Source organism: Esox lucius, chromosome 4 (assembly GCF_011004845.1).
Source record: "Esox lucius isolate fEsoLuc1 chromosome 4, fEsoLuc1.pri, whole genome shotgun sequence".
Taxonomy (NCBI): Eukaryota; Metazoa; Chordata; class Actinopteri; order Esociformes; family Esocidae; genus Esox; species Esox lucius.
Genome location: NC_047572.1, coordinates 17,425,482 through 17,438,703, shown reverse-complemented (window position 1 = coordinate 17,438,703; position 13,222 = coordinate 17,425,482). Strand labels below are relative to the sequence as shown.

General features: G+C 43.5%; 1 protein-coding gene across 2 annotated transcripts in view; it reads left to right on the top strand.

The window, feature by feature from the left end:
• The window catches only part of psd2 (pleckstrin and Sec7 domain containing 2), a 31,391-nt gene that overhangs the window by 11,534 nt on the left and 6,635 nt on the right, over positions 1 to 13,222 (top strand). Inside the window, exons 4-7 of one of the 2 annotated variants that reach the window (XM_020046034.2) lie at positions 3,536 to 3,730; positions 11,139 to 11,219; positions 11,481 to 11,638; positions 11,808 to 11,866. In XM_020046034.2, coding sequence (XP_019901593.1) covers positions 3,536 to 3,730; positions 11,139 to 11,219; positions 11,481 to 11,638; positions 11,808 to 11,866 — 493 coding nt within the window. Of the gene's footprint in view, positions 1 to 3,535; positions 3,731 to 11,138; positions 11,220 to 11,480; positions 11,639 to 11,807; positions 11,869 to 13,222 lie in introns of both variants that reach the window. The other variant, XM_010898401.4, reaches the window with a different exon arrangement.

Sequence of the window (13,222 nt, the reverse complement as noted above, 5' to 3'; positions counted from 1 at the left end):
CACGTGTTCATGCCCAAGCATGTGTGTCTGAGGGCCAGTTCTATATCTATCACAGTGCCACGATTGCACCTCTTGCTTTTGGAGTGAGTCAGAGATGGTTAGCAATGCAAAACACTACACTATAGACAACATAAGGAGAACATTATAGCCGTAGGGTAGAAGTGGACCTGCCTTAATTATTATCATATTACACCTCTTTTTAATCGGACAGATTTTCTTATGAGTTACAGCAGTTTCTGGCCCTTTATACAAAATGAAACGTGGCTTTTCTTTGCATCACATCGCTAATTGCAACATAGCCTATGGGAGAAGCCCAGAAAGTTATAGGCTGCAGTATGAACAAACCTTCCTGATCATCAACGGGAGGTTAAACTACCAAGATCAGGAAAATCATTCAGTAAATTCTGTGGTCCGTCGCTCCGCCCCTTACATCCTTTGGAGGGAGACCTCCCAAGAACCTTCAAGGAGAAATACACTAATCCAAATTACATTATGTGCAAAAGGCAGTTGCTAGCTACACATATAATTCCATACTTATAGACAGGAGAATAGCCATGCGGGATTTCGAGTCACGTTTTTTAATAAAAAGACTGACGAAATCGTATTGCTTAATACTCTTTTGGGCAAATATCTCCAAAGAGCGAAGGACGGACTTTACCGACCACGGCTGGATAGATGTAGCGCGCTCCTTGGTACTGGTTACTATCCTCGAATGCGGGAGAGAAAATGTGGAAAGTGGAATACGACGTTCATTTCGACTTTCTTCTCGATATCCTGTAAGTATTTTCTCCGGGTTATGCTAACATTAAAGTTGTTCGAAAGTTTATTGTGGTAGTCACATAAAATCTGTTAGAGTACACTGAAAGACGTATTGAGCGGTTATGTACTATTATCAACAAATACATGGATTTGCGATTAGCCCATAACAACACTTGTGAAGAATTATCTGATACGTCGAAATATACCCAGTCATACTTTTGAGACTATATACAAGCCTTATATAAAAAAGCTTATTTTCATTACCTGTATGGTCTGAACTTTGGTCAGTTTATAACGGTTTTGCAACACGGATCAACAGTCAATGTTTGAGCCATTAGGGTTGACCTTGTATGTTGTTCGTATAATCCGAAACTGGCAGCAAAGTTGCTCTAGGAACTTAACAGAAGAGTTTTTTTTTTGAAGCAGTGACAACTGGGGAGCATTATGCAGTCTGTTATTTCAGAAGTGTTGAGGTTTGGAAAAAAAACCCAAAGAGACTGTGAGGAAGTTGCTTATAAATCATACTGTACCTTGGTGAACTAGACATTTTGTAGTTATTTAATGCTAAGCACTTGGTATCATTCCTTCAGTACATTACACAGAGGTTGCCAGAAATTTCATCTAACAGCTACTGTACAAGTCTCAGCAGATGACCTGCTACAAGGCAAACATAGAAAAAATGCATGCTCATCCAGTTATTCACTCAATCTGTGTTTTGTATGTTAGTCACACATACATACACATTCACACACACACACGCGTGCGTGCGTTTTTGTACAATTCCAAAATTGGCATTGACTGTGACCCTCACAGCTATGCTGACACGCGCACACACGTAGTCGACACACCTTTGTTGCCTTGGGAATAAATGGCACACATCTGAAATGGGAGGGAGATTACCATGTGAGTCACAGACATGCAGTCTCATGCTCTAACTATATACCCAGAACAGCTCTGGTCACAGACAGTACTGGCACAGACAGCTTCACCATTAGACATTGGCTGACTGTTTGGGACTTCAGGGAAAATCTAGGACTTCTGAAATACATTTGAGGTTGTAGTGTACAGTATAGGGAAGCTGTATGATAGTTTGCGTTGTTAAAGAGGGCAGAAATGATACTAAGTTCCAGTGGCTCTGGGTCTGGTACCTGCTTCCTAATTAAAGCTCACAATTTATTAAACGTTGGCCCCAGTCCTCACTTTGACAAGTGGCTTCACAAGACTTGGTGTTAAGTTTAGAGTTATCCTTAGAATTAGGGTAAGAATCAGGCTTGGAATTAGGGTTACGTTTAGGCATTACGGGTTAGTTTTAGGAGTTTGGTAAAGCTTGGGCATGGTTAAGGTTAAATAAAGGTTAGGGGTAAGGTGAAGTAGTTCTTTTTAGTGGCTCTAAGTTGTCAGTGACTGATAGTCAAACCTGTGTTTGTGTGTTGTGAATGTGCTGGAGGGCCACCCCTGAGTATACCCTGAGCTACCATATGGTATTATATGGTAGTAGATCATTATAATGGACAGCACTTTGAGACGTTGTTAGAATCAGACACGGTGTGCAAATTAGGAAGAGAGCTTCTCTGTATCTATTGGATATATATGGATATCATGATGTATCTAGACGTGGGCACCTTTCCAGGACCGTAATGTCTTTGGGAAAGGTGTGTGTTTTGTCTGCTGGCTGAACTGAGGGTTTTTGGTATATGTGATGTAACAGATAAGAAACATTTGTCTTCTCCTGCAAATGTAATGATTAATAGACTGTATGAAGATGAGTGTCCCTCCTATGTTGTTATAGTTCTTTCTTGTATGAAGAGATGTTTGGGCACCTATTCTCGTTTGGTTAATTTTATCTTCAGCATGCTGTTGCCTACATTGAGGTTTGTGGGTAATTGTGATGCAGGAGACATCAACCTGGCAGGGGTGGTAATTTTGCCTCTCATCTCTCTCTCCCCGTCTCTCCCTGTTTCCTAGACCACCAGTATCTGTCATATCCACAGTAACCAACACATTACCGCGCTGCGGCGTATTGAATTTAGGGAGTAATGCAATTGCTGTAATTAGTCCATGCAGAAAAATCTGAATCATCTATGAGAGAACGTTGACAATGTCCGTGAGACATACAGTACCAGTCAAACGTTTGGACACAAGTGTAACTAGCTGACTTGATATGGTATGGAGACATGTATATCATTCATTTTTTTGTACTATTTCTGTGGTAGATTGTTTAGCATGTTTCATGTTTCGTAGAGGGATGTAGAGTGGGCTCGGTTTCAGAGATGCTGTCTTTTTTTTGTCTTATTATTGAATCAGTGTTATTTGAGACAGCAATCTTCTCTAGTTTGCCATTTGTCTCTTATGCCTCTTTGCCATTTATTTCTTATGTCTCTTATATCTTATAGAATATCAAACATTCTTTTAGTTTTTTATCTTCTCAATCTGTGTATGCCTTGACTAATATAAAGTTAGTCTCCTCTTAAAAAGAGTGCCATCATGGTCTGTAAATGTCCATGAAACTGGAGTTTATCTCTGTCATACGTCATTATAACATTCTGTGGTCATGTCGGTCTGTTAGGTTAGGGTTACAGTATGTGGTTGACTCTTTTGTGTTGTCGTGCAACACAATCAGCTGAATAACATTGCCCTCTTGATCGGTCCACAGATACTCATGCAGAGACCTGTGTGTGTTCTCCTCAGCTATGCCGACCTCACGTTGCTAGGTCCACGGGGGTCAGGCGACAACTGTCTGTCCTAATCTATGGATGTCCGCTTGTGTCTTCCTCAGTGATGCCGACCTCACAGATGTGCTGTTGGACTCGGAGTCGGAGTTGAGCAGTCTGGAGCAGCAAGAGGGAGGCAGCACAGACACCCTGGCCAATGGTTGCCGTGCCGACTGCGATGCCGCCAAGCGCCTGGCCAAGCGCCTCTTCTACCTGGAGGGCTTCAAGCGCTGCGATGTGGCACGCCACCTGGGCAAGAAGTGGGTTTTGAGGCGTACACACCTACACACACGTATACACATTTACAGTGGCCGATTTTGCAGGTTTTCCTACTTACAAAGCATGTAGAGATCTGTACTTTTTATCATAGGTACACTTCAACTGTGAGAGACGGAATCTAAAACAAAAATCCAGAAAATCACATTGTCTCATCTCATCTTCATCCGCTTATCCGGGATCGGGTCGCGGGGGCAGCTGCTCCAGCAGGTGTCCCCAAACTTCCCTTTCCGGAGCCACATTTGCCAGCTCTGACTGGGGGATCCCAAGGCGTTCCCAGGCCAGTGTCAAAATATAATCTCTCCACCTAGTCCTGGGCCTACCCGAGGTCTCCTCCCAGCTGGACGTGCCTGGAACACCTCCCTAGGGAGACGTCCTGGGGGCATCCTTACCAGATGCCCAAACCACCTCAACTGGCTCCTTTCGACGCAAAGGAGCAGCGGCTCTACTCCGAGTTCCTCACGGATGGCTGAGCTTCTCACCCTATCCCTAAGGGAGAAGCCTGCCACCCTTCTGAGAAAACCCATTTCAGCCGCTTGTACTCGCGATCTTGTTCTTTCGGTCATGACCCACCCTTCATGACCATAGGTGAGGGTAGGAAGGAAAATCTACCGGTATATCGAGCGCTTTGCCTTCCGGCTCAGGTAAAGTGAATGCAATACCGCCCCCGCTTGCTCAGATTCTCCGGCCAATCTCCCGCTCCATTGTCCCCTCACTCGCAAACAAGCCTCCGAGATACTTTAACTCCTTTACTTGGGGTAATGCCTCATTCCCTACCCGGAGTTGGCACTCCGTCGGTTTCCTGCTGAGAACTATGGCTTCAGATTTAGAGGTGCTAATCCTCATCCCTACGGCTCGATATCCTGTCCATAAAAGTTACAAACAGGATTGGTGACAAAGCGCAGCCCTGGCGGAGGCCAACCCCCTCCTCACCCCATACTCCCGCAGTACCTCCCACAGTATCTCCCAGGGGACCCGGTCATACGCCTTCTCCAGAACCACAAAACACATGTAGACAGGATGGGCATATTCCCAGGCCCCATCCAGGATCCTTGCAAGAGTAAAGAGTTGGTCGGTTGTTCCGCGACCAGGGCGGAATCCGCATTGTTCCTCTTCAATCTGAGGTTCGACTATCTGCCGAACTCTCCTTTTCAGTACCTTTGAGTAGACTTTCCCAGGGAGGCTGAGAAGTGTGATACCCCTGTAATTGGCACACACCCTCTGGTCCCCCTTTATGAACAGGGGAACCACCACCCTGGTCCGCCACTCCTTAGGCACTTTCCCGACTCCCACGCAATGTTGAAGAGGCGTCATCCAAGACATCCCCTCCACACCCAAAGCTTTCAACATTTCTGGACGGATCTCGTCAATCCCCGGAGCTTTGCCACTGTGGAGTTGTTTGACTACCTCAGTGACTTCTGCCATGGAGATTGACGATGCTTCCCCATCAGCCTCCAGCTCTGCCTCCACTATAGAGGGCGTGTTAGTGGGATTTAGGAGTTCCTCAAAGTGTTCCTTCCATCGCCCAATTACCTCCTCAGTTGAGGTAAACAGTGTCCCATTCCTTACTGTACACAGCTTGGATAGTTCCCCGTTTTCCCCTCCTGAGGTGGCGGACGGTTTTCCAGAAACACCTTGGTGCCGACCAAAAGTCCTTCTCCATGGCTTCCCCAAACTCCTCCCACACCCGCTGTTTTGCCTCTTTCACAGCAGAGGTTGCAGCCCTTCGGGTCTGTCGGTACACTGCAACCGTCTCCGGAGTCCTCCGGGATAACATATCCCAGAAGGCCTCCTTCTTCAGTCTGACGGCTTCCCTGACCACCGGTGTCCACCAGGGTGTTCGAGGGTTACCGCCCCTTGATGCACCTAAGACCTTAAGACCACAGCTTCCCGCCGCAGCTTCGGCAATGGAGGCTTTGAACATCGACCACTCAGGTTCAATGCCCCCAACCTCCACAGGGATGCCAGAAAAGTTCTGCCGGAGGTGTGAGTTGAAGATCTTTCGGACGGGGGCCTTCTCCAGACGTTCCCAGTTCACCCGCACTACCCGTTTGGGTTTTCCCGGTCTGTCCAGAGTCTTCCCCCACCCCCTGACCCAACTCACCACCAGATGGAGATCGGTTGACAGCTCCGCCCCTCTCTTTACCCGAGTGTCCAAAACATGCAGTCTCAGATCCGATGACACAATCACAAATTAATTCCTCGACCTTCGGCCTAGTGTGCTCTGGTACCACATACACTTATGAGCATCCTTATGTTCGAACATGGTGTTCATTATAGATAATCCATGACTAGCACAGAATTCTAACAACAAACAACCACTCGAGTTCAGATCAGGGAGGCCGTTCCTCCCTATCACGCCTCTCCAGGTGTCTCCATCATTGCCCACGTGTGCGTTGAAGTCCCCCAGCAGAATTATGGAGTCCCCTACTGGAGCCCCATACAGGACTCCATTCAGGGTCTCCAAGAAGGCCTCTCATCCACTGGGGTAAACTCCAACATAGCGGCACTCAGCTGGGGGCAGAGAGCTGTGTAAGGACATCAGGGATAAAATTGTAGGCTGGGATGGGCTACAGGACAATAGGCAAGCAGCTTGGTGAGAAGGCAACAACTGTTGGTGCAATTATTAGAAAATGGAAGAAGTTCAAGATGACGGTCAGTCTCCCTCGGTCTGGGGCTCCATGCAAGATGAAGTTTGCCAAAGAACATCTGAATGGAGAAGGTCATGTGGTCTGATGAGACAAAAATAGAGCTTTTTGGTCTAAACTTCACTCGCCATATTTGGAGGAAGAAGAAGGATGAGTACAACCCCAAGAAAACCATCCCAACCATGAAGCATGGAGGTGGAAACATCATTCTTTGGGGATGCTTTTCTGCAAAGGGGACAGGATGACTGCACCGTATTGAGGGGAGGATGGATGGGGCCATGTATCGTGAAATCTTGGCCAACAACATCCTTCCCTCAATAAGAGCATTGAAGATGGGTCATGGCTGGGTCTTCCAGCATGACAACGACCCAAAACACACAGCCAGGGCAACTAAGGAGTGGCTCCTTAAGAAGCATCTCAATGTCCTGGAGTGGCCTAACCAGTCTCCAGACCTGAACCCAATAAGAAAATCTTTGGAAGGAGCTGAAAGTCCGTATTGCCCAGTGACAGCCCTGAAACCTGAAGGATCTGGGGAAGGTCTGTATGGAGGAGTGGGCCAAAATCCCTGCTGCAGTGTGTGCAAACCTGGTCAAGAACTACAGGAAACGTATGATCTCTGTAATTGCAAATAAAGGTTTCTGTACCAAAATATTAGGTTCTGCTTTTCTGATGTATCAAATACTTATGTCATGCAATAAAATGCAAATTAATTACTTAAAATTCATACAATGTGATTTTCTGGATTTTTGTTTTGATAAAAATTACAGACTTGTACATGCTTTGTAAGTGGGAAATCCTGCAAATTCAGCAGTGTATCAAATACTTGTTCTCCCCACTGTATTGACATACACACACATATACATACACATTCATACACATTTAAAAAACATTATTTTACACAAAACAAGTGTACAATTCAAGAAGGACTTGATATGGGTTCATGGTTTCTGCATGCAAGGACGCCTCCTCCATACAGCGAGTTAGATGAAACAGAGCAGTATCTCACTAGCTACTTCTACTTGATCAAAGACAAAACTCACACGCACAGACACACGCACAGACACACGCACGCACCGACACACAAATGCACAGTAGGGTTCTGGTTGATTCTCCTGCTGCAGGGGTTTTGTGTGTAGCAGACAGACAGAACCTCACATACAAAGACTGTCATAGATTTACACAGTCATACTGTACACATGCATGTGTCTCTAAGTATTTCATATCGCAGGGGGAGACTGAGGTGGGCTGTCGTAGTTTATAGAAGTCATCCATGAAGGCAGTTCAGGACAGTATTTCAAAACACATGTACACGTTCAGGTGACAGGGAAATAAGCATTTTCAGTCAAATTAGAAGGCAGTAAAATGTTCAGGTTTGCAGTATTTTCTCTGTACTGTAATAATCTTGAAAACGTAATTGCTAAAATGTGCATTTTCACCAATGTAACTATTGGTGTGTAGCGCCCCCCTAGCGTGTCTTAGCTATTTTTATTGAAGTGCTCCCCGAATTCTTACCTGGCGAAAGATCTCTCTTTCTGTTATTAATTAATGCCCCAATGTAGATTACTAGATTCTCAATATATGTTCACTTTTATTTCTCCTCGTACTTTACATAATTTATAAACCACACAATGTCTGTACAGCTAACTTTAATACCCGTTTTTGTATAACTTAATCATTATACTGGAAACCACAGTTCTCAATCACATTGAATTCCCCAAGTTAAACCAATTGGAATTCTAAATCTAATGCCGGCAAATGACTAAATGGCCATCAAATGAATAAACAAACTGAATACCCTTATGGTCAAAGAATACCCGTAGCAGGCCTATTGTGTAGCTTGAGATCGTTGAGACCTAAAACACAATGGTCGCTTCACGCCTCGGCGCAACAAACAAAATAAAACTCAAACAAGCAGAACTGATGAGTCGCCGTATCGTCCTTCAACACCCAGTAACGCGATGCTTCCAATGGTCAACAGACTGGAAGAATCCCTCCGAACCTTCAGTCTTTTCCTCACGGATTAGGTTTTTCAGGCGATGCACAAAACACAGCAACCAAGCGACTGCTCGCTGGTAACGCTCGGTTTGGGCTGGCGCTTGGGAATCAGCTGTCCACACTTTCTCCTCGTGGTGCTAATTTCAATCGCAAAGTCCACGACACGAACTAGCACATTACTGTAACTTATTAAGTGTCTGTAACTCACTCTTAGCGCAGTGTACAATGTCACGTATCCTTACGAACATTAAACTTGGTGTTTTACCAACTTTTAGCTCGTATCCTCTCACAGCACACTCTTTCTCTCCCCCCTCCTCCCATTTCCGTTCCTTTTCCTTCCCTACCTATACCCCCGGTCCTGATTGGACACTCTCACCGGTAAATGCATTTTCAAACAACTTAATATATTAACACATATAAGCATAATAGAAAAATGGTGTCAAAGTGAAATATAGAGGTACAATGACAATAACCAAATAAAATATTGTCTTATGGAAATACTATTTTTCCATAGGGCTACAGGTGTAATAATGAGTAAAATGCAAAAAAAATAAAATCTAGTTATGTTGGAGTTGCTTTTCAAAATGTGACAATCAACCCTAATGTAACAATTTGTACAGTTAACCAAATGACGTCAAAAGCACACATTCAAGTCCTTGAAAATATGTACACTGTTTGACAGGTTTGGCCAGACCAGCACAGTTCAGCCAGTCAAACCCAGCAAACAGAGTACTGTAGCGATGTTCAGTTTTACTGACTCAGGAGTCATGATTCATTGAATGTAATCGTTCGTTTTGAATAGCTGCCAGTAACAGTGAGTTCCAAAGCATAATCAATGTCAGGATTCAAATGCGGTTGTCAAGCTCAGTGCTCCGACAAATATTTGTCTGTTTCACATTCACTGAAAAGAATAGAACAAGCTGCAGGCAACGTCAGAGAAGAACAAGACACTGATGATTGGACAGACGGTGTAATAATGAATGCAGTTCATTGACTACTGAATGCTTTGCAGACAGCTATACAGTGAATCGGTTGTGAAGCAGCTGCAGTTCAAGAACGATATGTGCTTATTACCTTTGCAGCAGTCAAACAAAAGCCATTCAGAATGAAGTCCAATTTCTGCTGCAGCTACACTCATTTCAGATATATCAAGCAAAGCGATATATACTAGGCTTTGCTTGATATATATTCACAAAGGTATTGTTAAATGTGCAATTAAACAAGACCCAATCACAAATGACAGCAAAAAGCCCCTTATGCTTAACGTGATGTGAATAAGAGGCTTGTAGATGCTCAACTCTTTTGAGTTCATCGTCTTGAGAGGTAAGGCTTCCTATGTGCTTGTGGAATCACTGACACAAACAACCTTTTGAGAGATTTGTTCTTTTGACTGAACAACTTGTGAAGCTCAAAAACAGTAAAAGAGTCAAACTGTCCATCACTGGGGAACAATATTGTTCAGTACAGTTTGATACAGTACGTCTATGATTGGTTCGGGCTGGGTCAGGTTCTGGCCTAGAGTGGTCCAGCGGTGCACATGTACATGTAGCGCGGGTTCAAATCCCACCTACTGCTCTTTCAGCTGAGGCTCTGTTCTCGGTCTTTTACCACTTTCCTGTCCAATAAAGCATCAAATGACTTAAAGGTATATATAAAAAATATATATTTTGTCCACTCAAAGATGTAATTCATGTGACTCAGACTGAATGTGAGCATCATGTAGGATGTAACACACCAAAACACAATATGATGTTTCTTTAAGATAAACCAACAAATACTGCCACCATCCAATCAGACCCTTGGGCTTTTACCTTCCGACCTTCACTCTTTCATGAACACACACTCATACACCCACACATACACCCACCCACATACACACAAACACACACACAAACATTTAGTAAATTGGTTAAATAACAATAACTCTCTATCCATATGGGTGTAGTATAATACTGAACTCTCTATTCATATGGGTATAGTATACTACTGAACTCTATTCATATGGGTGTAGTACAATACTGAACTCTATTCATATAGGTGTAGTATAATACTGAACTCTCTATTTATATGGGTGTAGTACAATACTGAACTCTCTATTCATATAGGTGTAGTATAATACTGAACTCTCTATTCATATGGGTGTAATATAATTCTGAACTCTATTCATATGGGTGTAATATAATACAACTCTCTATTCATATGGATGTATTATAATACTGAATTCTCTATTCATATGTGTGTAATATAATACTGAACTCTCTATTCATATGGGTGTAATATAATACTGAACTCTCTATTCGTATGGGTGTATTATAATACTGAATTCTCTATTCATATGTGTGTAATATAATACTGAACTCTCTATTCGTATGGGTGTAATATAATACTGAACTCTCTATTCGTATGGGTGTAATATAATACTGAACTCTCTATTCATATGGGTGTAATATAATACTGAACTATCTATTCATATAGGTGTAGTATAATACTGAACTCTCTATTTATATGGGTGTAATATAATACTGAACTATTTATTCATATAGGTGTAGTATAATACTGAACTCTCTATTCATATGGGTGTAATATAATACTGAACTATTTATTCATATAGGTGTAGTATAATACTGAACTCTCTATTCATATGGGTGTAGTATAATACTGAACTCTCTATTGTTATGTGTGTGGTATAATATATTGATTTCTTTTTCTTGCTCATTTCCTATTTCTTTTATGTCTGTCCCTCCTGCAGCAATGACTTCAGTCAACTGGTGGCATCAGAGTATCTCAGCTACTTTGACTTCTCTGGCCTCTCATTAGACAAGGCGCTGAGGTATGACCATTTTCCCAGTCAGCAGAATTCTCATAGCGCATTAGCGTAACGCTGAAATGAGAGTTTCCCTAATTGCAGAGTTGCGGAGTATAGAGCTGTAGTATATCTCTATGACACTACTGTCAATTACTAAAGCCTGAAAATGGATGCTGTAGCCTGTCACTCATATCATGTCACTAAACAAGGCTAAACTACTGTAGCCTTAGCCTAACCCTAACCCTATGCAACTGCTCACTCATTGGTCTTTGACCTAATTATCAGGAACTTCCTGAAAGCCTTTCCTTTGATGGGGGAGACTCAGGAGAGAGAGAGAATCCTGGTCCATTTCTCCAAGAGGTTCTGCGTTTGCAACCCCACAGCCCTCGCCCCCGACGACAAGGACCGATCCAAGCGAAATAGTGAAAATGAAGAAGACGATGGTAATAATGATTGCAATTAGCTTGAAAAAAAACGTTTCACTTTGAATGGCATATTAATAATATACAAATAAATATTCTCCCCGGTGTTGAGACTTCCCCATAAAAGACAGCCAACCTGTTGTGCAGAGTACTGTGGAAAGCTGCAGCTGTTTTTCTTTTCCTCCACCAGACGGAGCTCATACGTTGACCTGTGCCCTGATGCTGCTCAACACTGATCTGCATGGACACGTATGTTCGGCTCAGCTCTCAGACCTACATGCCTACATTAGTATGTATGGGATGGGCCCCCCACAGAATTACTGGCCCAAATCCTGGGGAGTCAAAATCCTGTCATGACGTGACTCATCAAATCATGCGTACTGTTGTAGAAAAGGCTGACAGGCAAACGGCCTTGGGTGCAGTACCCTTACTCTGCCAGGGGCCAGGGGTTCCCAAACTCAACTGTCGATGCGTGGATCACGATCTGCCCATGTGTTCAATGTCCACATGCTCCACTCATAGAGAACATGCTACTCTTGTGAATTGTGTAAAGCGCAAGACAAAATCCATGTCTGCTAGGCTCGGCTGAATAACTGTCGTAATAACAAATAACTGTCTGTAAAACCAAAACACAGCCTCACTGTGGATGATCATTATAAGTCCAACATCCATGCAGAACAATAACCATTTAAGCTCATCCAGTTTTAGTTCATTAGAACACATTTCCGACTGAGTTACACCCTACAGTGAATGCATTTTAGAGCAGATGGCGTTACCAAACTGCCTCCCGTGGATTTTCCAAGAAGCACATGCAGCTGAACGTGATCTGGAAATGCACCGGCTTACAGTCACACATGTATACATTATTTTTACATATGGGCCGCCCCAGCGGGAATCAAACCTAGATGTTTTGGCATTGCACGCACCATGCACAGCGTCGTATCGTACCGCTGGATCCCTGCTGTAGAATCAACTGATTTTATCTGCTCTGATGAGCTGTGCTACATCAACGACGGCGCCTCTCCATCACCGTCCGGCTCTGTCCTTTACTCTTTCTGTATCTCCTGTCCAGTTTCTGTCATCTACTCCTAAATACCACAGAGCTGTTTGGTAACTAACTCTTAACCGGCTTAACAATAAGAGCCACTCTCTCAGTCTCTGTTTCGTGTATGTATTCTACAAATGCCGTATCTTAATGAATCCACCTGTAGCAGAAAACATGGGGTTTATACAAGGAATGACAAAAAACACATGTATCAAATTATCATTAATCAAAAATATATAAATTGCTGCAGGATTTGTTTCTTTCTGTGAGGAACTGGCTCAAATTAAGATATGGCATCTGTAACAGCTCATGTCCTGCTTTTAACGCCCATACTTTCTCTTCCTCCTTTGTTTTCTCTCCTCTCGTCCCCTCTGTCCTCCTGGGTTCTGTCTGACTTCTGTGTAACCTCTGGCTGTCCTGCTCCATAGGTGGTAAGTGGCTATAAGCTCTAACCTCTGCTGTGTATCTCTGCTGGCTCTGTGTTTTTCTGTGGCCATACTGGGACCAACCAGCAGCATAGCAGTGCACAACACTGGCACCTAGTGGAAAGATCACGCCAC